The 23,378-nt window shown below is 42.9% G+C and overlaps 1 protein-coding gene across 3 annotated transcripts in view; it reads left to right on the plus strand.

Moving 5' to 3' along the window:
* Positions 1-7: 7 nt before the first annotated feature.
* The window catches only part of CRIM1 (cysteine rich transmembrane BMP regulator 1), a 210,317-nt gene continuing 186,946 nt past the window's right edge, over positions 8-23,378 (plus strand). For 2 of the 3 annotated variants that reach the window (XM_024753593.1, XM_024753594.1), the window contains exon 1: positions 81-330. In XM_024753593.1, coding sequence (XP_024609361.1) covers positions 192-330 — 139 coding nt within the window. In that variant the 5' untranslated portion in view covers positions 81-191. Of the gene's footprint in view, positions 331-23,378 lie in introns of all 3 variants that reach the window. The other variant, XM_024753592.1, reaches the window with a different exon arrangement.

The following is a 23,378-nucleotide window of genomic DNA, read 5'->3' on the forward strand; positions in this document are numbered from 1 at the left end:
AGTCCTTGGTGGCGGGGGGCAGGGGGCTGGCCGGCTGCGGGCACCTCCTGGTCTCGTTGCTGGGGCTGTTGCTGCTGCTGGCGCGCTCCGGCACCCGGGCGCTGGTCTGCCTGCCCTGCGACGAGTCCAAGTGCGAAGAGCCCAGGAGCTGCCCCGGGAGCATCGTGCAGGGCGTCTGCGGCTGCTGCTACATGTGCGCCCGCCAGAGGAACGAGAGCTGCGGCGGCGCCTACGGGCTCCACGGAGCCTGCGACCGGGGGCTGCGCTGTGTCATCCGCCCCCCGCTCAATGGCGACTCCATCACCGAGTACGAAGTGGGCGTCTGCGAAGGTAAGGTCGCCAGCCGCTGGCCCCCTCCCACCTGGCCCGCGCCGTCCCCTCGGCGCTGGTTGCGCCGAGCAAAGTTTGCCCGAGACTTGCCCGAGGAGAGTGGGCTCCTCGGGAGGAGGGGCGCCCACCACCCCCGGGAGAGAGCCCCGCGTCCCTAGGTTCCCGCTCGCGGCTCCCCCTGACGCTTGGTCAGCCGCGGGCGAGGTTGGATTTCGTGGGTGGGGGCCGGCGAGTGGGGGATCGCCCCTGGCCGCGCACAGACGCGCACACGTGTGGCCCATCCAGCTGGGGCTGGGTGGGGTGGCCCGGCCGTGCGCCCGGAGGTGAGGGTGCCGCGGGCAGGGGGCACTGCAGAGGCTGTCGCGAGCCCCTCGGGGAGTCCAGCCCCTGCCGCCCTCCCCGCACTAGCGCAGTGTGGAACCGAGTGCTGCACCGCGTCCGTGAAAGTCCATTTTCTGCTGGCGGAGGAGACGTGTCTCCAGCTCACACTCCCTGTGTGACTCTTTTATTATTTTTTCCTTGCGCTTTTCCTTCACCCCCTTCCTCCTCCTGCGCATATAAATCAATTTCAGCTCCGGAATATGTCAGCCCAGTGGAAGTTACATACGGTGGTTACTCATTTGTTTGCCTATTGAAGACGGTCAAAGGCTTTTTTTCCTGAATGAAGGGGCGGGGGCGGGAGGCCGGCACCTAGGAGTGAAAAGTTGTTTCTATTAGTGGCAGCTTTTTAAGATAGATATCCGCGTGTTTCCAGTCATGTTGCCGGTTCCTTCTTTTTTGTGTTCTGCTGGTTGCTGCACTTAGGTATTGTGCACCATGGTGTCTGACGGAGGGAGAAAGATTAGATTAGTGGAGCCTCCCTCCTTGGGAGAACCACTGTTGATGGGTGTCGGCCTGAAGCCCTGCCCGCCGGCCTCGGCCTCGGGGTGCCTGGTGAGGTTTGGGGTCTAGAGAGACGCAGTGAGTTCTTTTTATTTGGCTAATACCAAATTAAAAGGACTCAGCATCAGTTAAAAGTGGGATCCCTGCTTGGGCTGACGTTGGGGCGAGATGCTGTTCTGGGGCATCCTGGTGTATGAGCAGAGCGCAGCAGCCTTACTTCTGGAGGAACGGAGAGAAGGAGGGACAGGCGCCCTCTGCCCCGTCCCTTCCTTAGTACTCACAGCCTGCACGCAGGAGACCAGGGAGGGGTTTATTCTGAAGCATCCTTATGTGTGTATGTGTGTTTATTGTGCTGGGATACTGAGAAAGGAGGTAGCAGCCTTAAGGATAAAATGGGTCTGTTAAAAAAAAAAAGGGTTCCATTCTGTGGTTTTCTTTACACACACGCATATTCATTGATAACTTCAGTTTTTAAAGTTTGGACAGTTCTGGCAAGTCAGGAAGGCCTTTCTGGTTTGGAGGCTAGTGGGCAGTAATGAGTGAAGGGAACTCTTGGAGGGAAGTGCACCCCTGCACCCTTAGGACATTGGATTAGAAGAGTTTGTTTGCTTCAAGTACAAAAGCCTCTCACCTGGTGTTAAGTCCCATAACGTTTTTATTTCTCACAAAAAGAAAAACGGCCAGGCGATTAACTTCTGATACCATTTTATGTGTTTGACTTTGGGAATTCTGAATGAGTTGGAGGAAAAGATGCATCTTTGAACCCTGCCACTTGGACTGTGTAATTTACTTAAGCCAGCCTCCCATAAATCTAAAAAGAACAAGCAACCTGAAACAAGGTTAAATGTGGTAGAAACTGCTCTGAGAAGGACTTGGGAAGGTTCTAAAGACTCTAACCCTTGTTTTGTTTCTTCATGATAGATTCCTGGTGAAGGAAATGTGGAGCTCAGGGAACATTCACGGTAATCAAGTGTTTTGGCACCAACATTCTGGTATCATAGTATAGAGTTATTTTGGCAGTTTGTTGGTGAGTGTTTCATTCCTCTGAAATGATGCGATCCCTCATAGCTTCGTTTCTTCTGGTAACACCCCACGCACTTGGTATTAGCCTTGAAAATGCTTGGAAGTATTTATTACCGTGATGATATCTCATTTAGTGTTCTCTAGCAACACTTTCCATCTAGCCAGACTGTTTTCAGCTACCAAAATTGTGTGCTCAGGGCATTTTAAATTTTATTTTGTTTTTTAGAACTCTAAAAGCAGCAGTCAAGTTGCACTCTAAATCCATGAACCCAAAGAAGGGCAGTGTTACCTAGCATGATATAATGGTTGGATTTAGACGGCTATTTCAATAGGGTGTCTAAAATTCCAAGAATTTTCACTTTACTACAAGATTTATGGAAAACAGGATAAGTCAGTGGCCTTTTTTCTTCCAAGAATTAGAGGAGTCATTCCATGGCAGTAATAATCTAGAAGGTGCTGACTTTCTCTTTTGTTTTCCTGTTAATTGGCAAGAAATTTCTCAGTGGCCAGTGTTTCCCTCAGTTTCCATTTTTATTCAGAAATTCACACATAACTAACAAATAGGAATTGATACATTTTATTCATGTGGAAGTCTCTTTTGCTGCAATTTTTGCACTAAAATGACCCCTACTGGTTGTATCTGTTAATGAAAACTCTTTTGAAAACTTCTTATTTAATAGACTACACTGAGAAAACATATTGCATGGTATACAAATGTTACCGTGACTAATCTACCTGTTTTCGATGATATAATTTAAATACAAATTACATTGCTCTATTTACCAACTTGCAGTAATTTTTATTTGTATCATTCCCCATACTGGCTTTGTGAGGGAAAAAAAAACCCCAACAAACTTGTGTTTTTAACTGCAGTTCACAAAGTAAGTTAGGTAAATTGGGGCAGAAATGAACCCCTTCCAAATTGTGGCTCCCTGCCTTAGGTTTTTAAGGCACACTGGCCCATAGTAGGCTCTCAGTGAATGTGCATTGAATACATGGAAGAACAGTCGTCCCCATAGAAAGAACACTGAAGAAAAAATATTTTCTGAAAGTTAAATGATGTGAAGGGTGAATCATGTGACACATACACTTGGACTTCTTTTCAGCATCATTTAGATCATTACTGAGTAAATCCTGACTTACTTATTCCTTAAAAAAATTACTTTTGGCTACATGCATTTTTAAAGTTGAGCAGGGAGCCAGATACCTACGTTATTCTCTGCTCTGTCTATAAAGTGCTTTCTGGCCCCTGGGAAGGTACAGATCCCTTTCCCATTTCCACTGATTTGGTGAGTCTTCCTGTTGCCCTTTGCAACTTCCTAAGTGGCCTGCTCCTTGGTTAGGCTGCCTGCCTCTAGGTAAATCGCCTAGAAGCCAGACAAATAAGTTTGGATTCTGAACTCCTGAGGGCTAAGACTGGGTGGGAGGTCTCTTTGGGAGATCAAAGACAGAGTTTTGAAAAACTGCTGAAGTGGGATTTTTCTAGGAAGAATGTTTTGATTGGCCAGTGAGGATTATATTTGGAGATGAGGGGTGAGGACCATTTGTCCTCCTCTGTGGAATAGTTCAGTATGCTTCTGTAAGGGGTGGGGTGGGGCTGGGAGAGCATGACCAGCCTTCTCTAAGTAATGAAAAGGCAGCAATGGCTTGAGTTTGACAGTTTGTGAGAACAGAGTGATTTGGAACCTGGTGGGCACTATGGAGTGGCTCTGCTCTGAGAACTTTGTATTAGAGCCAGGTGAGGATAAGCACCAATTTTTTTTTTTTCTCCCAGTGATTATTTACTCAGTGGCTTCATGTTTATGGAACTGAACTTTCCGTGTTTTCAGTACTGCCATCTAAGAACTGTCTCTTTCAAAACACAGTCCTCCTTTGATTTACCCCAGGTATTTTAAGTTTTCTTCCCACCCACTTCTCATGGGGCAGTGAGTAGAACCAAGGATGTGGGCTGGGTAGTTAGTGCAAAGAATGTAATGTTGTTTTCTGAAACTGTTGGCGTTAGAAGGTTATGGTTTCTTTTCAGTCACTGGAGATGATGGCTCCTTGGAAGAAGGTTTGTGGAGGATCTGAGGTGAGCAAGGCCCAGAGAGCAGGCTCTAGGAGGCCAGGGAATGCACCAAACCATTGGGTTGTGCACCGGCCACAGATCTCCTCTCATCCGTCTGTAACGTAGGACTTAGAGTTAAGAGTCCATGGATTTTAATTTTTACTAAATAAATAGAAGAGGGGATGGGAAAAGTTAATACTCCTGTACTGGCATTGGAAAAATTTAAAAAACCAGGGCTCCTTGTTTTTGAGGAAGGTGTTCCAGTTTCCATCTCAGAAGTCTTTAGGTATAGTGAGCTCTTAGATGCCAGGGACAGAAGCAAGCAGAGGGTCTATAAAATCACGTTAATACGGCATGGGAAGAGGAACCAGTGTAAGTAAACAAGGAAATAATTAGTTCTTCCCCAAAGTAAATATTGACAAAACATGGAGAGACTATTCACCGCACTCATACAAATGACAGGACTTCGTGACCTTCACTTTGACTGTTGAGCTTACAGAGCCCTCACTGTCGTTGAGGAGTCCAGTCACATAAAACACTTGGCAAAGGACAGATGAATCGCATAGCACCAGAAGGGCAAAAATAGCAAGTCTGGAGATTTTGCTGCCATTAACACGTATTTAACAGTGACCGGGAAAATCTATAAGCAGTATGTTGGCAGTGCAGTGGTGAACATACAGGTTGATTTATTGTAATAAATAATATTATTTATTATTAATAATTTATGAAGAAAACTGAATAATCCTTAAACTTTACATTACAACTGGCATTACAGCCAGTTGTAGGAGGTATTAGTGATATGGTGCAGGTTTCTGTGTTTGGTGTGGCTTGCTTAAAATGCAATGATCTGGATGAACAGGGAACATTTTGGGGAGGCAAGGGACAAGAATTTTGAAGTTGGGGGGAAATAGATAAAACAGATGACCCTAAAAAGGTAATGGAGTGGGAAGACTAAAGAATGACAAATGGGAGAAGGGAAAAATATTGAATTCATCTTAGGGCAACTATGTCATCCTTTGAAGAATAATCCAAAACACATTCCAGACATTAATTGTGAAATTCCTGAAAAATGTGTGTGTGTTTAACGTCTTTCAGGCTATGGCACTAACATGAGAGATGGCAGTGCCGCTTTAGTGTGTAAATACCACTGGGTAGGGGATGGTAGATGACTGGAAGGTAAATATATTTGGTGAAGCAGGGTTCCTGTAACACTGTGTTCCGCAAGGCGCAGGCAGTGTGAGGGCTTTGGAGACAACCCCCAGTAAAGCTCAATTAATTATTTGAGGAAGAAACAGTGGACTAGCCAAGCATGCATGAATAACAAATTGAAAGCCTTCCTTCTCAGAGGTCGAATTCTCCACATCTGAATTTTTAAAGCTTTCACTTCTCTCTGCATAGAAATCACTCACTCATTCATTGATCTCCTCTGTGCAAGGCCTTCTGCTGGGGTCGGGGTGGGGTGCTGGGAAGCCTGGGGACCTTTCAGACCTGTGCCCTACTCCAGATACTTTTTTTTTTATAAACTTATTTATTTTTGGCTGCGTTGGGTCTTCGTTGCTGCGCGCGGGCTCTCTCTAGTTGCGGCGAGTGGGGGCTACTCTTCATTGTGGTGCGCAGGGTTCTCATTGCGGTGGCTTCTCTCGTTGCAGAGCACGGGCTCTAGGCGTGCAGGCTTTGGTAGTTGCAGCACGCGGGCTCAGTAGTTGTGGCTCACTGACTTAGTTGCTCTGTGGCATGTGGGATCTTCCCGGACCAGGGCTCGAACCCGGGTCCCGTGCATTGGCAGGCGGATTCTTAACCATTGCGCCACCAGGGAAGCCCTCCAGATACTCTTTTAATCAAGATGAAGAATGAGGCAAGACCTTCAAAAGTCTACTTAAGTTCAAACCAAGTAGAACTGATTTCTCAGGTCTGTATATGATTAGTTGGTGAGGTATGTGGGTAAAATTTGTTCTAGGAATCACAGGATCTGAGATGATCTTCAGGCTCTGGTGGCAAAGCTGAAAAGGAGAATTCAAATTCCAACTAGGTTCAAAATTCGGAGTCAGAGCTCCCTTTTGGTGGGGGAAGGGATCCTACCCATTCTCAGAGCGTTTGCGATACATATCAGGTGTTTCCCAACATCTAAGAATGAGGCTGCATTCTTAACGCTGTACCAGCTGTGGTTCAAAATGGCAAGTTTCCTTTTGAGAGTGATTTTCTCTTTGTTCTAGCTTGTTCCACTAGGCAGATGAGCGTGGGCAGTGAACTGAGAGGTGTCCGTTTATCAGCATCTCCTGATTTCACCCACTCTCTGCTACTTGTCCTGGCCAGTTAGCCTAATCAAATCATGGAAAACCTCTGTGTTTGGACAAGACCTCGTCGGTCTTGCGGACAGGACAGAGGGATGGTTGAGTATACTTAAAGTTAAGAATGCCCTTGAGGTAAATGCTGGTAAGTGTTCACTTTGGGCCCACATGAAAAAAAATCAAAAGAGATTCCTTTTTCTTCTGCAGTTGCTAAGTGAACAGGGTTCAATTCCTTATCTCCCTCTCCCAACCCCAGTTAATTCTCTGTGAGAAATACTTATACCTCGATCCAAGAATGTAATTGTTAGAAACTTAGCTTCTGGGGTCAAATCTGCTCTCTGCTTCCATGCATCTAAGTTTTCTCATCTGTTTAGTGGGGTTAATAATAGGGTTGCTATAAGGACTCAGTGAAGGAATCTCTGTGAAGCACTTAGAAGAATGACTAGCACGTGGTAAACAGCAAAGCTACTAACCAGAAGTAAAATAACCTGATACGGGCTCATTGTCTTGTTCAGTTTAATCCTCATCTACCTCAGTAATTGATCGAGGAGTCTGGGCTCTTAGAAAGCGAATTATTACTGAGTTCAGGTCTCCTCCTACCCCAACACCGTAAATGCATTGAGTTAAAAAACTTATTTAAAGGCCTCCGAAGCTATTTGCTACCTTTCCTCCTGATGCCCATTTGTTACACTTGGTCTAAATAATTTCTACAAAATTTGTGTATTTCGGGTAAAAATAAAGAGGGAGGAATCTGAATTTTTTTGCATTAAGTTGTAAGAATTATAAATTTAACCGTTTATCTGTGGACTAATATTTCATTTGGGGAAGGAGGAGCACCTAAACTCACACGTATCAGCAATGTGCATTTTCCTTCACATTTTATTCTGGAAGAAGATTTTGTTCCTAGCTCCTGAAGTGTCCATACTGCTGGTCAGCACAGGATTTGGCCTGGCTGGAGCTAAGGAAACAGCCTGTATTGCTGCAGCTGACCTGTCCTGGCAGTAGGTACAAGCTAGGCAAAACCAGAGGTCAGGAGTTTAACCAGGCCATTCCTCCGTTCTCTTTCTAGCCCTACCTGTTTCCCTGCCATCCTCTTCCATGAATATTTACTGAGCAGCTGCCTTGGCTCTGGTCTTTGTGCTGAACTCTAGTGATAGCACCTGTCTTCTCTAAGCGTGAGTTTCCCAGCTGTTAATAGTAATAGGTACCACCTATGTTTTCTCTGAGGATTAAATGAGACAAAACTGTGCTTTTGAAATGTTAATGTGCACACAGATCACCTGGGGGGATCTCATTAAACGTAAAGGTTCTGATGCAGTAGGTCCAGATGGGGCCTGAGATTCTGCATTTCTAATAAACTCCCATGTGATGCCAATGCTGCTGATCCCAGGACCACACTTGAAGTAGCAAACAGCTAGTGCCTGTAAAGCATGTAGCACGAGTAGGGCGTATAATAAGAACTGATAATGTTACCTGCTAGTCTAATAATTAGTTTTCAACCAAAATAAATAGGATAGGGGCCCTGCTTTCACAGAGGCTGTGGTCTGAAGGTAGATAGTGACAACTGGGACAATCCATTGTAGCCCAGGACAGTTCCTTACAGCTGGTAAGCCCTGAGATAGGAAGTGCTGAGCATCTTGAGGGCAACCAAGAGGGGCCCTGACTCCGGCAGTGACTACCAGGGAGGATTTAGGGGGGAGCAGCAGCAAGCCAGGCGTGGAGGTCTTTTTTCTTCCCTCCTTCTCACTCATCTGTGCAGGATGTTGTAGGAAAAAGAAAATAGGCCTTGGGGCCGGACAAACCTGTGTTGTTGTTTTTAAATATTTATTTATTTATTTGGCTGCACTGGGTCTTAGTTGTGGCACGTGGGCTGTTTGTTGCAGCACGCAGGATCTTTCGTTGCAGCCTGAGGGCTCTTCGTTGCAGCACGTGGACTTTTCTCTAGTTGTGACGCGTGGGCTCCAGAGTGCACGAGCTCAGTAGTTGTGACACGCAGGCTTAGTTGCCCCACGGCATGTGGGATATTAGTTCCCCGACCAGGGATCGAACCGCATCCCTTGCGTTGGAAGATGGATTTTTAACCACTGGACCACCAGGGAAGTAAGTCCCCACACAAACCTATGTTTAAATCAACTGTGTTCAGCTGTGAACAACCAGCTTGCTTAATTGTTTTGGGCTTCAGTTTCCTCATCTGTGAAAATGGAATATTAATAGCTTTTATCAAGTAATTACAGTTAGGGTTGGAGAGAATTATTACCTATATTAAATATATATATGATTACATGTAGGTGTGTTGTATATCTGTGTATATACATGTGTATACACACAAAAATATATGTAATGGCCAGTATAGTACCTGGTACCAAATAGATTTTTTTAAAAGGTAGTTAATATTCTAATTTCCATTCTATTTTTTGTCCTTTCTCATTTTTTTCTTTGTTAGCTTTCTCTCTGTATAAGTTTTAAAAAAATCTTCTTTGTGCATTGACCACACTTAACTAAATCTCTTCGACAGGGGACTCCAAGAACTATGGTCTCTGGTGTTTGTCAGAGAGAAAGGGGCTGTGAAGCATTAAGAATGAGGGGCGTGAGTCCAGGGTCTCTGGGCCAATAAAACCGTCATTGGTTTGATCCAGTATGACTGTAATTCTCAGTCCCTTTAGTCCTTCAGGAGAAGGTGGACATCTGCTCTATTTTGCAGTTTGAATCCTTACTTCCGGAGAGCTATTTCAAATAAATATTTTTTTAAAAGGTGACCTATCTTAACATGGATGGCATATGGTTTCATGAAAGTGCGTTAAATTTATTTTATTGTTAGAAGTTTTGTGTGGGTTTCCAGACATGGCTGGAGTCATCACAGACCCCACGGAGCATCGCCAAGGCAAGGCAAGTTGGGATCCTGAGGTTCCAGAAGGAAGCAGCAGCCAGCCTGCCAGCTCAGAGACCAGGGCAGGCATGGGAATGAGCAGGAGATGGTGCGCAGCCTAGAGTGCATCCGTGTTGCTTTTCTTGATCCAGTGTGTCCCATCCATCTTTCATGTGGACTAATACTGCAGCTTTACTGTGGATTTGCATTGTGGTTTCTCTGGAGAGTCTGTGTGCTGCAGCGGAAGGCTAGAAAAGAACGCCTAGAATGAAAACACCTGACGTTCTTGTCTCTTTGGTTTCTAGTATAGGTGTGGTCCCACTTCAGGAAGACAGAACTGTGACTTTTCCTTCATACCTCGTACTAAGTATCGTGTTCATCCAGTAAATATGGGCTGAGAACTCATAAGGCAAATGCTTTATGTTGGCTGTTATGGAATAAGGAGAAAGAAACATATGATGATATAGTCCTTGGAATCAGTTGTTTAAAACTCTTTATTTTCTTCTTGACAACCAAACCTTATTATCACACAGTAGAAATTGAATTTCTTTTTAAACAGAAACTCTCTAGTACCTTTCATTGTAGTGCTTCATCAAGAGTGTTGATATTCAAACATGTAACCTACAAGATGAGATAAACTTCCAAATTTCAGAGTTTTGTGTAAGTATGTTTGTCACATCCAAAAAGAACACCTTCATTTTGAAATATCCTGGGAACACTTGTTTTATGAACATTTAAGAAAGAAAATTAAGTGTTCATGGTATTTTAAGGTGTTGTCATTTTACATTTCAAGTTCCTCAGAAGAGAATCTGAAGAGTCTGCTCTCTGGAAATTTTAGCGAAGTCCTTAGCAACCAGCCACTCTGACTATGGCAAGGTTTAAAAAAAAAAGAAAAAAAAAAGGTATAGGCTGTAACTAGAAACTGTGCCTATCTTGTTTAGCATTTCAAAACAAAAAACCATAAACAAACATCTCAGATTAAAAACAGAAAGGAATTTCTGGCAGGGCACAATGAAACCTGAGCCTGCAAAGTCCCAGTCTACAAGAGGTAACTTATTATCTTATCCAAAGGCCACAAGCAAAACAGTTCACAACTGTGATAAAGCAAAAGGCATCTCAATATTGGAGACTTGTGATACCTCTTTTTTTAAGACTCCAAAAGACCTGCCAAAATAAGGTAAAACTGTCTTGAGAGAGTGTGGCCTGAACTGGACTTTCAGTATTAAGAATTAGTTGGACTACTTTAGACCCATAAGGTGTGAGGAGTCGTGCATACAGGATGTGTGGGCTTGGTCCCCTCAGAGTGTGTGTTTATAATTGTGCAGAGGCAGGGCTTTCCATAGTCTTGTCAAATGCAGATCTTGAAAACCTTCCCTCACTTTCCAGAGTTGGGAGCTTTGCCTTTTTAAAGGCAAGGGCATTTACATTCTGAGGGAGGAAAAGGGGATAGATTTTAGACAGTTTTATCTCTGAAAGCCAAAGTCTTTGAAGGATTTTTAAATGTTTTGAGAAAGATTGGGTATGCTGTGTGTTGTCCAGAAATACTGAGTTCTTAGGTTTCAGACAAATTTTAGGAAAATTTATTACCATGTCTACGACCTTAAAATGAAAGGCCAAATAAATTTCCATATTTTCATCAAAAGAATGAATGGATTTATATAGATCCTCACTTGTTGCAGGAAGGATTTAGGGCTGCTCAGAAAAGTAAACTTTGCAAAATTCATGTACATGAGAGTAGTATGATTAAGGAGAAAAAAATAGCCGTGGCTTCCGGATCTTCCTTCATCCCCTAATAGCCCGGTTACTGAAATAAAACCTCCTCAGCTTCCCTTGACCTGACTTTGCCTTAATTTGTCAAAAGAGAATTAAATAGTTACCTACCTAAAGGCAGGGGAACTGAACCAGATGATATCGTAAGGCCCTTCTAGTCATAAGATCAATGTTTTTATGACCTAGAAGTGCTGGGCAGGAGTCAAATATTACCTTTTGTTTGCAAGCCAGAGAAGAAAAAAGTGGTAGTGTCTACATGACTCTTTGCCAAGTGCCCTAGACGGAAGGGCTTGGAGGAAAAGATCAAGAGTTCTTCCGCAGTTATGTTTATTGTGAGGCAATGGAGACAGCAAAACATAGTTATCGGGAAGTTAGTGACATCTTTCCAGCGATCGTTAAGCCTTATTAACTGTGGCCTAGTCTGGATTCAAGGTAGAGTTTATGCCTCTCTTCCATGTCTTTGCTGACCTGCTGCCTTCACTCTTTCTCCATTTTCTCATTTACCTCATTAGTTATTATGACTGAGGGAGGGAGGTGACAGATACTACAAAGGGAGAAGCTTGAGCAAAGACAGGCCAAAACTTGCCCAAATTCACATGCTTATTTTTGCCTCTGACACTAAGAGAGAGTTGAGTAATTGCTGTTCTTCCTAATACTGCAGGCAGCAGCCAAATTCTCAGCATTCTTTTACCTTTGCTGCTGTTTTCACTTGCCAGGGAGTTTCCTTAAGGAGCAGCTGAATTTAAAGAAACATAGCAGTGATCGTGCATGAAAGGAGGGGCCCTGGCCACATGGACACTTGGGTGCCTTATGTTGGGAGGATGAAACAGATGAGGCTCTGCAGAGGGACCTGCTGCTACCACAACTCCCTTCCCTCTGTATCCCTGAGCCACGGGACCAGAAAGCTCTCTGCGTGTGTGCAGGATGGCAGATCTTCAGTAAAGATGTTTCAGGTTCAGGCCAACCATGAAGCTTGGAAGGTTGTCTCTTGGGGTCTAGAAACTTCACCCTTCCTATGCATGTTGTCCAGTGGCAGGGTGTTGTGCTGTTAGGTGGTGTGGACCTATGGTTCTGAAAGTTGATGTAATACGTATGATTCTAAAGAATGTGATGCTCAGCCCAGCCCGCAGCGTGCACCAGCAATCAACTTGCCCTGCCTTGTGGATATTCCATTTTTGCCAAGAGCAGCCTTCCAGAATGAGGTGCTAGTTAATTCCAGTCGGGCATTTATTCGTTAAGTCTGCTGAACACTAAATACTCCATTTGGGAGTATGTGACAGGAGAAAACTCAGCAGCTAATTATTATGTAGATCTCTTCCATGATTCTCAGTTTCAATTACCTAAGCCACCAATCCCTAGCAGTGAACTTATTTAATTTTTAGTTTTCTATGACATTTTGCTTTTTGCTCCCAAAGATTTTTTTTGCTCTAATCTGTAGAACTTCTATAAGTTTATTAATAACTGGGTAGACATTTTATACTGTTAAATGGAAAACACTTCTAGTGGAGTACTATGGCTTGCTCTGTCTTTCCTTCTTCTTTTTTCTTTTTTAAAGATAATATTGGGCTTCCCTGGTGGCGCAGTGGTTGAGAGTCCGCCTGCCGATGCAGGGGACACGGGTTCGTGCCCCGGGCCGGGAAGATCCCACATGCCGCTCCGCTAGGCCCGTGAGCCAGGGCCGCTGAGCCTGCGCGTCCGGAGCCTGTGCTCCGCAATGGGAGAGGCCACAACAGTGAGAAGCCCGCGTACTGCAAAAAAAAAAAAGATAATATTAAAACTTAAATCCTGTTCCAGGTCGTCTCCTCTCCCAGGGTAGATTTCTAGATAGCTAGCTAGTGGTGGTGGGGTCTGAAATAGCCATTGAGGGGTGCGGGGTATTCATTTACTAATGGGAGCTTTTGCCTAAAGAGCTTCTGCTTTACTCTTCTTTGCTGTAACAATAGGTCTTTCTTGGTTTTCTTCCTGCTTGGTTGGTGCATATTAGCTTAAGAACTTTTAAATTGTGGGGACAGGAAGAAAACTCTGAATGCCTGGGGCCCATCCCTTCTCTCTGGGAAGCAGCTGGAGCGTTCATTGTGCATTTGCTGCCGTGAGAGTGTTCTAGAAGGTCCATTTTGTATCTCCCATGCCCAGGTCTTTGTGCCGTGGTTTGGCCCTCCTCCTTTCCTGGTGAATCCCTGCCACGACCCAGTGCGGCTGGGTCTCACGTGCCCTGAAAGCCATTGGAAAGGCATGCGTTCCAGCATCTTCCCATTTGCCTCCACACCCTCCCCAGCATGGCTGCATGCAGCTCTCTGTACATAATCCACCTATTAAGAGAAGTTGGTACCAAGTGTCACGTCCTCGGTGAGGACCCTTCCAATAATGGTGTCTGTGCTAACAGACTGGCAGAGGAGTCTGTAGCAATGTTTGGAGGGGGAGCAATGTTTGCTAGTACATAAAACTCATTTGACACTGTGGAATATGATGCTGTGGATCAGAAAGTGATAAAACTTTATAAAACAAGGCTCTTTACAAAGTTGTGGTAGACCTGCTGGCTTAAAAAGGTGTGCCCAGGATGGTAAAATATATCCGTAGCATCAGCAACTGGCCCCTGGTCCAGTTACAGACGTGACTTTGAGAGACAGGAAGTTGTGATAACTCCTGTATGCCTTTGGATGTAGTATGTGTGCACGTGTGTGTGTGTTCAGTTGCTGAGGGCACAACACAAAGAATACTTACACTGTATTGTGGATATGCTGAGAAGAGCTTCCATGCTCCAAGCAAATTAAGTGTATTATCTACTTTGTAGATCAGCAAACTGAAAACGACTTCTTAATAAGTAAAGATGGTGCATTGTTTTATGACATTAAAAAAATAATTTTAATTAAAGTGCTTTGGCTTTTAAATGGCCTGGTTAATTGGGATAGCTATCTGTGGACAAGTGGAGCTCAGGAAAATGACTTCATTTCTCGGTGATTGGGACAAAAGTTTTGTTATCCTTAAGGCAACGTGGGGTGATTTATAGTAGATTATCACTAAACATAGTTTCTGGCCTTACACAGCAAGTTTAGGTGCAGGAAGGAAAAGCAGAAATTTAGGGTAAGAAATGGAACACCTCTGTAGGGGAAAAAAAAAGGGAGATAAAGGAAGCCAGAGGTGTGTTTTGTTGGAAGGAGATGAAATTATATTTCCAAAGGCTATGCTGGGAAAAGGTGAGCCCTCAGAAACCAAGTTTGACTATCTCTTCAGGAAATTGTATTCGATGCTTTGGAAAGAGAAAGGAAAAAGACTCTCTGCCAATAGGGTTCTGGAAAACTTGAGGGAGATAAAGTATTTACATGCTTTAATAACATAAAACATGTCCAAAAGAAATATATAATTACAGCTGCATTTGGCACTGACAATAGTCCATGTATTATATTTTTTAAACTGTGTGTGACTGTGTGAGCATGTACCTTTGCGTCAGAAATGCCTGGGTGATACTATTTCTTGAGAGAATGGAAAAGTAGAAAGTATCAAGAGCTACCAAGAGAGAAACCATGAAGGATGAGTACCAGGAAAGAAGGAACAGTGAGCTCTTTTTTTTCTTGTCATATGCATAATGATGCCAACTTTACTTTTTAAAAAAAAAATAATCTTAGTATAATTAGCATTTAACTTCCCGTAGAGCCTTAATAATTTGCATGTTATTACTAAAAGCCCACAGGTAAAGGAAAATTAGAGTCCTAAATTCAGTACCTGGCTCTAGTTTATTTCAAGTTTATCTTGGACAGGGACCCTTTGAGAACTCAGGAAATTAGGAGGTATGTTTGACACATACTTCCTGATACATATTGCCGCCAAAGGTGTGGAGGCAAAGCAGCCACTGGAAAATTGATGTGGTGTCGGCTTTCGGATTCCCCAGAGTTATCTTAACATCCTTCAAAATGTGTTCTTATCCTCAGCCTCTACCATTTTATGCTGCTTCTTTTGTGAAGCCTTCCTGCCCTGCCCAGGAAAAAATAATGCCATCCTCCCAGCCCTTCCCCCCTGCCCAGGGCCTGTAAATAGCACTTTCTCCTTCCCTTGTTATAGCACTTTTCACACTGTTAGAGTTCAATTTCTGTCTCCCGGCCTCATTTTGATCCCCTTGAGTGCCAGGATTGTGTGTTATTCTAGCGCTTGGCACACAGGAAGAACTCAATGAGCATTTGTTGACTAAATCTAGACTCAAGGTCATCCAAGATATTCTGTAGAAACTTTTCTATCTGAACTATTTGGTCTGTATTGTGGAAACTGAAATAGATGACACTTACCTGTAAAGAGACTCCCAGGGGGAAGTCATATTATTGGCGGAAGGCAGCTCGAAACTGTCCCATGTCCTCTCCTTCCCCTCTTCCCCCAAATCATTCTTAGAATTTATTTAAGTTTGCTACGAGGGGTTAGTTTCAGCTGTATTTATTTTGGCAAATACTTTAATTTTTATTTGTGGGGACTTTTCTTCTTGCCAGTTTGTCATAAAGGTGTCATCTTTCATTCACTAAACCTTCATCTGCTTGTAAGAATTTTCCTCATGGGTGGCTGCTTATAACCTTCTTACCGCCAGGGATCTTGTGTGTGGAGCAGTTGAGATGCTATGGTGATCAGCTGCTTGTAAACAACTGATAAACAATTATGAATTACTTTATAGACACAGTTCAGGATTGCGTCTAAGACGTGGATGTTGACGAATGAGGAGGGAGTTTAATTTAACAAATATGTATTGAACACTTAGTCTGTGAGCTGTGCCAGTGCATGACACAGCCTGTTTACTGCCCCAGGTGATCTGCACATGTCCTCAGGAATTTAACTGTACAGTTTCTTTGAGGAAGGAACTCCTAAGCCAACAACATGAGGGTGGAAGTGTGTGACTGTGAATAATAAAAATGCCTCACAGTGGTTTGCACAGGAAGTCCGTAGGAATGCAATATAAGGAATTTAAAAAAGCAGAATCCCATTTGGATTTACTCCAAACCCTATGACTTCAGGGACTGAGGAATTCTTGATGACTAATGGCTGGAGTCCCAACTTGTTATTGAGCAGTGTGGAGTTGTTTTTTCCTTCAGCGCTAGCCATGAACTCATTGTTTGTTTGTTTACTTTTCTGAAGGTCTGAAAGTGGTTTGTAAATTCAGACAGTGCAACAGGAGACACTTAAGGATACAACAGCAAATTACAACCTTTGGGTGATACATTTGGCACTAAGCTTTTCAACTGGGAGAGAAGAGAGGTTTGGCCTAGATAAAGTATACAGGGTCCTAGACAACATATATACAGAATTATCTTGGGTATAAGCTTGGGCTCCGAAACCCTTTTATCACTTTAGTGAATGTGCCCAGAGAGCTCCATTCTCTGAGGGCAGGTTTAATTTTGATGTCTCTGCTGTGGCGTGTCCCTTCAACTTTCCTGCCTTTAAGATTTTCATCTCACAGCCTGATGGTAATTGTTCAGAATGCGGGTGTCATGAATTGGTGGCTTTCCAGTAACTCACTTTAGAGCCTTTTGTTCTTCACCACTGGTTGTTATACAGTGGTGGAACAGGGAGGAGGGCAAGCTGGAACTGATTGCTAAGTGAAGTTATAATGCTTAGCTGGCAGTGAAAAGCGAAGATTCGAAGCAAGGTAATTTTTTGAGGGTCCACTTGATTTTCCTCTCTTTAAAAATATTCTTTTTAACTTTCATATGGCTTCATTACTGTTGAAAGTTTAGAAGTCAGCTCCCAGACCCTGGGGGCAAGTCTGTTCTCCTTGAGTGTTGTCTTCTCTTCCACATTATCAGCAGGGGGAGTATTTGACCTAATGGTGGATGCTGCTCAAATCGGAGATGTGTACCTCTCAAAACCTGTGGTTCCTCAGTTCATTTGAGGTGGTGGGTGAAGGACCCAGAGCTGTTCTTGATGCTAGAATGACACATTTACCCTCAGTCTTTATTAAAATAAATGAATGGAGGCAGAGGACTAGGAAACACACTGGAAGGAGGGGAGTGCCCCTCCGGTCATAAGCCAGGGTAAACAGTCCTTGTAACTGAAAAGTAGACTTCCTGGAAGGCAAGAAGCAGAGAAGAGGGTGTGAAGTGCAACCAGCAAATACCATTTTCAGCTATATAGATAGCTGTGTTGCTCCGAGTCCTGAAAAGAACTTCACAGAGCTATTGGAGAGAAATCAGTTTCTTGAACCAGACTCTCACCGGCTGTCATGCCTATAGCTGGACCCAGAGACAGCACTTGGGGAGAAAAGGTCACATTTGTGCTAGAGGAAGCAAGCAGATGGGGCTCTTTGAGGGGTAGAGACTAAGTCATCCGTGACCTAGGGAAGCCTTGCAGGGGAGCCAGTGGACTGGCGGCATTCGGTGGGCAGGCTGCTAGTGTGAGTGTAATTTAGTGTTAATGGAAACAGACTCTTCCTGTCTTTTGTTACAGTAGAAAACTGTCATTGCAGTGGACAGCTGTGCACACATTGCAAATTGTATGTGCATATACATCCATATTTGCAACGTGCAAACATGTAAAAAAAAATACTCATGGGGTCAGTGTTCGTGTTCTGATAGTCTCTATGTCCATTCTCCTGTGATGATAGCATTTTCTTCTAATTGGAGCTGTTAGGTTCTGTTAATTCCAACAGAAAAAAGAAATTCTGTGTGTGGCCATTATTAATTAATTTATATAAATAAATATTTGTAGATTGACTCCTTAGCAACTTACATAAAGCTGTGGGCATCTCGCTCCTGTGTCTTCCCTTCTGCAGTTAATAAGGTCCTCATCAGGTTTATGGTAGCTGATGTCCTGCCCTTGCCATGTGTCAAGAAAGGTTAGACCATCAAAAGGACTGATGCAGAAATTCCCTAGAACTTTTCATACTCAGAGATTCTTGGAGCTTAGTTACATGTGGGAAAAGGTCTTGTCTTGTAAAAAGAGACCCAAATCCCTTTAATGATCACTCAGAGGTGTTACCTAAATTTCCTCTTTGTAGTTTTATTTGTTTTATTTCTTTATTTCTGTATTATTTATTTCTTTATTTCCCATAACTAAGCTATGTGTGTTGGGACCAAATATCAGGTCCTTTGCTTTCTTTTTAAGAAAAGTATTATAAAGGCAACATAACTTTACTAGACAGTTGGGAAACAGAGAAGAGAAACAGTGACCCAAAATGCTCTTATTCCAAATAGAAGAACTAGTTGTGTGGTTTTATATGTATACCCTGTCTAGGGTATATTCCTCTCTCTATATATATTTTATCACACATCTTATATCTTGCTTCTTTCCACTTAAAACCCAGTCTGGTATTCTTCTATATACATAATTTTTTAATCACACATCTTTTTTAAAATTTTTATTGGAGTATGGTTGCTTTACAATGTTGTGTTAGTTTCTGTTGCACAACAAAGTGAATCAGCTGTACACATACAGATATCCCCTCCCATACAGACTTTCTTCCCATTTAGGACACCACAGTGCACTAGGTGGAGTTCCCTGTGCTATACAGCATGTTCCCATCAGTCGTCTATTTTATACATAGTATCAATAATGTATACGTATCAATCCCAGTCTCCCAGTTCCTCCACCCTGCCCCTTTCTCCCTTGGTATCCATACATTTGTTCTCTATGTCTGTTTATCACACATCTTATGTTTTGCTTGTTTCTACTTAAAATTATACCAAGTATATCTTCCTATGTTGCTGTATAGACCCTATTATTACAGTGTCAGCAGATTAATCAGATACACTGACTACAGCCTTCTTCTTCACTTCCTTTTCCCCCTTTTTTTCAGGACTACATAAAAGGCAAGAAGGAAAAAAAAATAGTCATTCAAGGTGAATTTAACGGAAAATTCTTTGTAGTCTTAATTTGTTTTCATGAGTGCCTAGGCTCTCCAAGCAGATGACCACGATTGCCTCCTGTCCCCTTACTAAGGATCTGACCCCTTGCTCCCTGTGCGTCCGGTCCTTTGTTGTCTCAGGCTTGTGGCATGAGGACCGTGGCCCTTCATTTTTCTGTCTTAGATCCTTGCTGCCACCAGGACTGTGCTGTCTCTGAGGACACTGAAGCTCTGTAACGTTTAGTAATGACTTGGTTTTGTGCAAATAACCAGCCCACTTGGTAGAGACATTTTAATTCTGTTGCTTTTTTGGTAGTGCATTATTGGATTACAAATGTTTATTTAGTGTGAAAAATGGATATAATTAACTATGCCCTAAGTAGGGACTGGATATTTACTCCAAGATGAATTTGCAGCCTTTGTGCTTTGCCTGCATGTGACATAGGCTCTTGTTACTGACGATTTTATCTGAGGATTTGAAATAGTTGCCCACTTCTACCAGAGGTACTAGACGTTGTCCAGCAAGGCACACATATAACACTTTCAAAAAACTTGGATCATTTTCTCAATTAAGTTTGTTGAAATTCTATCAGGGAAACAAAGACTTTTTTTTTCCTTGTATTATTACTGATGATATAATATTAATAAATAGTTTTTGCAACTCAGATACTGGTTTCACATTCGAAAGGTACAGGTAACAACTGTCATAATATTTCAGATTCATTTCTGTAATTTTTTAAATTTAAAAATACGAATTTTCAGTTGTGCAAGCAGTATGCAGGATCAAATCACCAGGCTTCAGATATATTTTATATAAATTTTAAGTGCTTCTTAGATCATCAAAAGGAAGACAAAAATTGGATTACTTCTTTAATATTAAATTACAGTTTCTGAATTACAAATTTTCGAAAATTTGTAAATCATGCTTGATATATACCAGTCAACATATTTCAATCCAGAAAGCACTGGACATTTACCTGACTGCTTGTTAGTTGGAGAGAGTACCTGTTCAGTCTTCTTTAAGCCACGACATATAGCAAAGCAATGCATGTGCACAACTAGAGTTTAACAAATACTGTTTGTATGGTCATACTGATTTAAAATAAAAGAGCACTTTGTACTGAAAAAGTAATTTGAAGGTGAAATCACATCAAATTTAATAGTTTAACCTTGGATATTTGTGGAATTCTGGTTCTATCATGGGGCAATAACATTAACTAAAGTCAACAAGTGTGTAAAATTTTTTTAAAAACTAGAGCACAAAAAAAAAAAAAAAACTAGAGCACAAAGTTTAATAAGATATTTACATTCAACAATAATAAGCAAATACTTGACGTCTGCTACGACCACCAGAATATGTGTGCTGAAATCGTGTCTCCAGGATGAATATAAAGAGGTGTGGGAAGGCTGACTACTCTTGGGGGAGAGGTTTGGGAGAGGGGAGGGGGCCAGGTAGCTCCTGTCCTAACCAATTTATAGAACTTTATTTGAAGGTGTGAATCAATAGATTGCCTCCAGGGCTAAACAGTTAATCATTAATCAGTTGATCATTATTATCAGCCAAAACTGCTTGTGTTTTCTTTTCAGAAGCTTTCTAACAGTATGGTTACAAATGTTTAAATCAGTGGATAATGAAATTGACGTGTGTGCTCCTTGTCGTCATATGGTAGAGAGTAAGCCTCTGTGTTCAGAGGAATGTTCCAGCAGTGCGTGAGCTGGGCTGCGTTTCTTTGCTTACAGAGCCCTGGCGCTTGGCCAGCTTGGATGAGTGGGAGGAGGACAGGTTTGGGTTTGAGAGCCCTGTGTTTATTTCTGGCTATTGCGATGTGAGACTGTGGGAGAAGTCATAAATAGACTTTGAGGGAGGTTGTAGACTCAGGTGTTCTCGTCAGGGGTAAACATTGGATATATTTGTTTATGGATAGGTCTGTTTATAGCTGCTTCACACTTTTACCTCTCAGAGTTGGTGCTTCCAAGGGGCGAAGCTCAGTGTCTGGATCTTGTTGAGTGGGTGTCTCGAAAGTCTCCCCCAATGCACCAGTCATGACCACTCTGTTCCCTTTCTTTCTGTACTTGTAGTGAAATAACTAGCTTCCTGACCTGCCATGTGACTTGATTTTTTTTTTTTTTAAAGTAAGAACACTAAGCATCTTGGGAAAAGACGGTTGTGTCAATACTAGACACATATAGCATTTGGGGCAGGAGTGGTGGGATGTGGGGCTTTATGGCTCTGTGTGTATGTCTCTGTGTATATATCACCCAGAGAGAGCAAGGGTGGCAGCTCCAGAGCCCCTGAGCTCCTCCTGAGTCTTTTGTCTCTTTGTGGATTGGTCACTGATTCCCTCCGTGCAGGTTCTGAATCCTTTTCCCTTTCATCCACCCATGTGGGTTCAGGAAGGCTCACATCCAGCTGCTGCCCTGGGTCCACCCCCAGCCTTGCACACAGGTGCTCTCTGCTGTCAGGAACTTGGGGACGCTGCCCAGCCAGCCCGACCACAGCCCTCCTCATCCTGGGGCAACTTGCCTGCCTTCTCTGGTGGCACTGGCCCCGCTCCCTGTTCTGGCCCCGCCTCCTTGGCCCTGTTGCTTGCTCTCCAGACTGTGAATCACCCTAGACTTGGGGCATTTTACCCGCCTGAAGGGCCAGCATGCGTTGCTTCCATTCGTCAGGGAGCTTTAGGGATGCAGTCTTAAACAGTGCCCGGAGGAAATGACTTCCTCAGGAGAAATTTAGATAGTTAAGTTCCTTAAGGAGAAACCATGTTTTATTAATGAGAGGCAGTATTGTATACTAGAGGGAGTTCTGGCTGTGGAGTCAATTCATAGTCCCGCCTAGGGGCTTGCCTGATGCTTACCCTGGCCAAGCTACTTGACCTCTGTGCACAGTTTCCATCGGTAAAATAGGATTGTTACGAGGAATCCGTAGGGTTGTTATGAGGAACAACTAAGTAGACTCATTTGTGTAAAGCACTTGAAGAGTGGCTTATATATAGTAAGCACATACTGAATGTTAGTTGTCATTGTATCATCGGCATTAAACGCGGTGGTTTATACATAATAGGTGCTCATTAAATATTTTATTGAATAGTTTTAGCATTCAGAAAGAGGAAGAATGATTTCCTCATCTCTTACCATAAAATAAAAGTAGTAATGTTTGGTTGCAACAAAGCATTGTAGGCATGGAGACATTGATCCTCTGGTTGGGGATAGAGTAGTAGAATGTTCCAAATTCATTTTCAGTAACCATATACCTATGATATGTTCATCAGACCTAACACGCTCAGTACGTTGAAGTTTGATTCATGTTTACTGACTCCCAAGGTAATTTTGAAAGGGTAAAGTAGCTTAATCAGGTGATTTATTTCCAGAAAGCATTGTCGTTGGAAGATTTCAAACTCCAGCATATTTGATGGCTGTATTAAAACAAGGCTCTGCTCTTCCTTTATGGGTTCACTCTACATTCTAACTTATGTTTGCTTTTAAGGTGGAGATGGGTAGCAAGGTGCTCTTTCATTGATTAGGTTCTTACCTCTATGTAGCCCACTCAGCACCTAGCACGGAGCCATGCAAGTGGCAGTTGTTCAGTAAATAATGTTTTCAGTTAATAAGTAAATCATGGGACATTTTTCTGTACCTTACATCACACTGATGCCTGGAAGGTGCTTTTAAGGAGATTTTGTTTATGATTTTCCCCCTAGGCTGTTGCCACCTAATATGAGTGTTTCTGTCTTATTGTTGGGGTATTGAATTGAGGGCTGCTTTCCAGAGTTCCTGCTCATCATCTACTATGAGAGGAACAAATGGTTCCCAAATGGTCTCGATGGGGTGGTGGGGGAAAGGTCACTGCCACTCGTCTTTGATGAGGTGTCTGGGCTGTCCTCAGGATGAAGATCACAGCTCTGACAGAAAGAGGTGAGTCCTTGTTTTTTAAGTTAAAAAAGTTGGTTTTCAAAGTTTATGCTGATAGTATGTCCTGTGGCGGGGACTAAAGAATATATATCCTTGTGCTAGTAGGGACGGTGATCACAGGACAACAGTTTTTGACCCAGGACCTGGAGATTACAATTTGGAAAAGATGGTTTCAAAAAACAGGTCATATCCATAAAGGTGACAAGAACATGATCCTGAAGTTCTTTGTCAGTGGTTTGTAAGTGCATCTTTTCATTCTAAAAATATTTATTGATTCAAAAAACGATTTATGCAAAAAGATTGCAACAGTCCTTTTTCCTTACGGAGAAACTGGAAGAGCTTTAAACAGACTTTTTAAATGTCATTTCTGTTGTCTGTTGTCATTTTTAATAACGGTCCCCCACCCCACCCTCCCCCTTTTTTTTCTTTTTTTTTTTGCTGTACGCGGGC

This window comes from Neophocaena asiaeorientalis, unplaced genomic scaffold (assembly GCF_003031525.2).
Source record: "Neophocaena asiaeorientalis asiaeorientalis breed wild unplaced genomic scaffold, Neophocaena_asiaeorientalis_V1.1 scaffold171, whole genome shotgun sequence".
NCBI classification, from domain to species: Eukaryota; Metazoa; Chordata; class Mammalia; order Artiodactyla; family Phocoenidae; genus Neophocaena; species Neophocaena asiaeorientalis.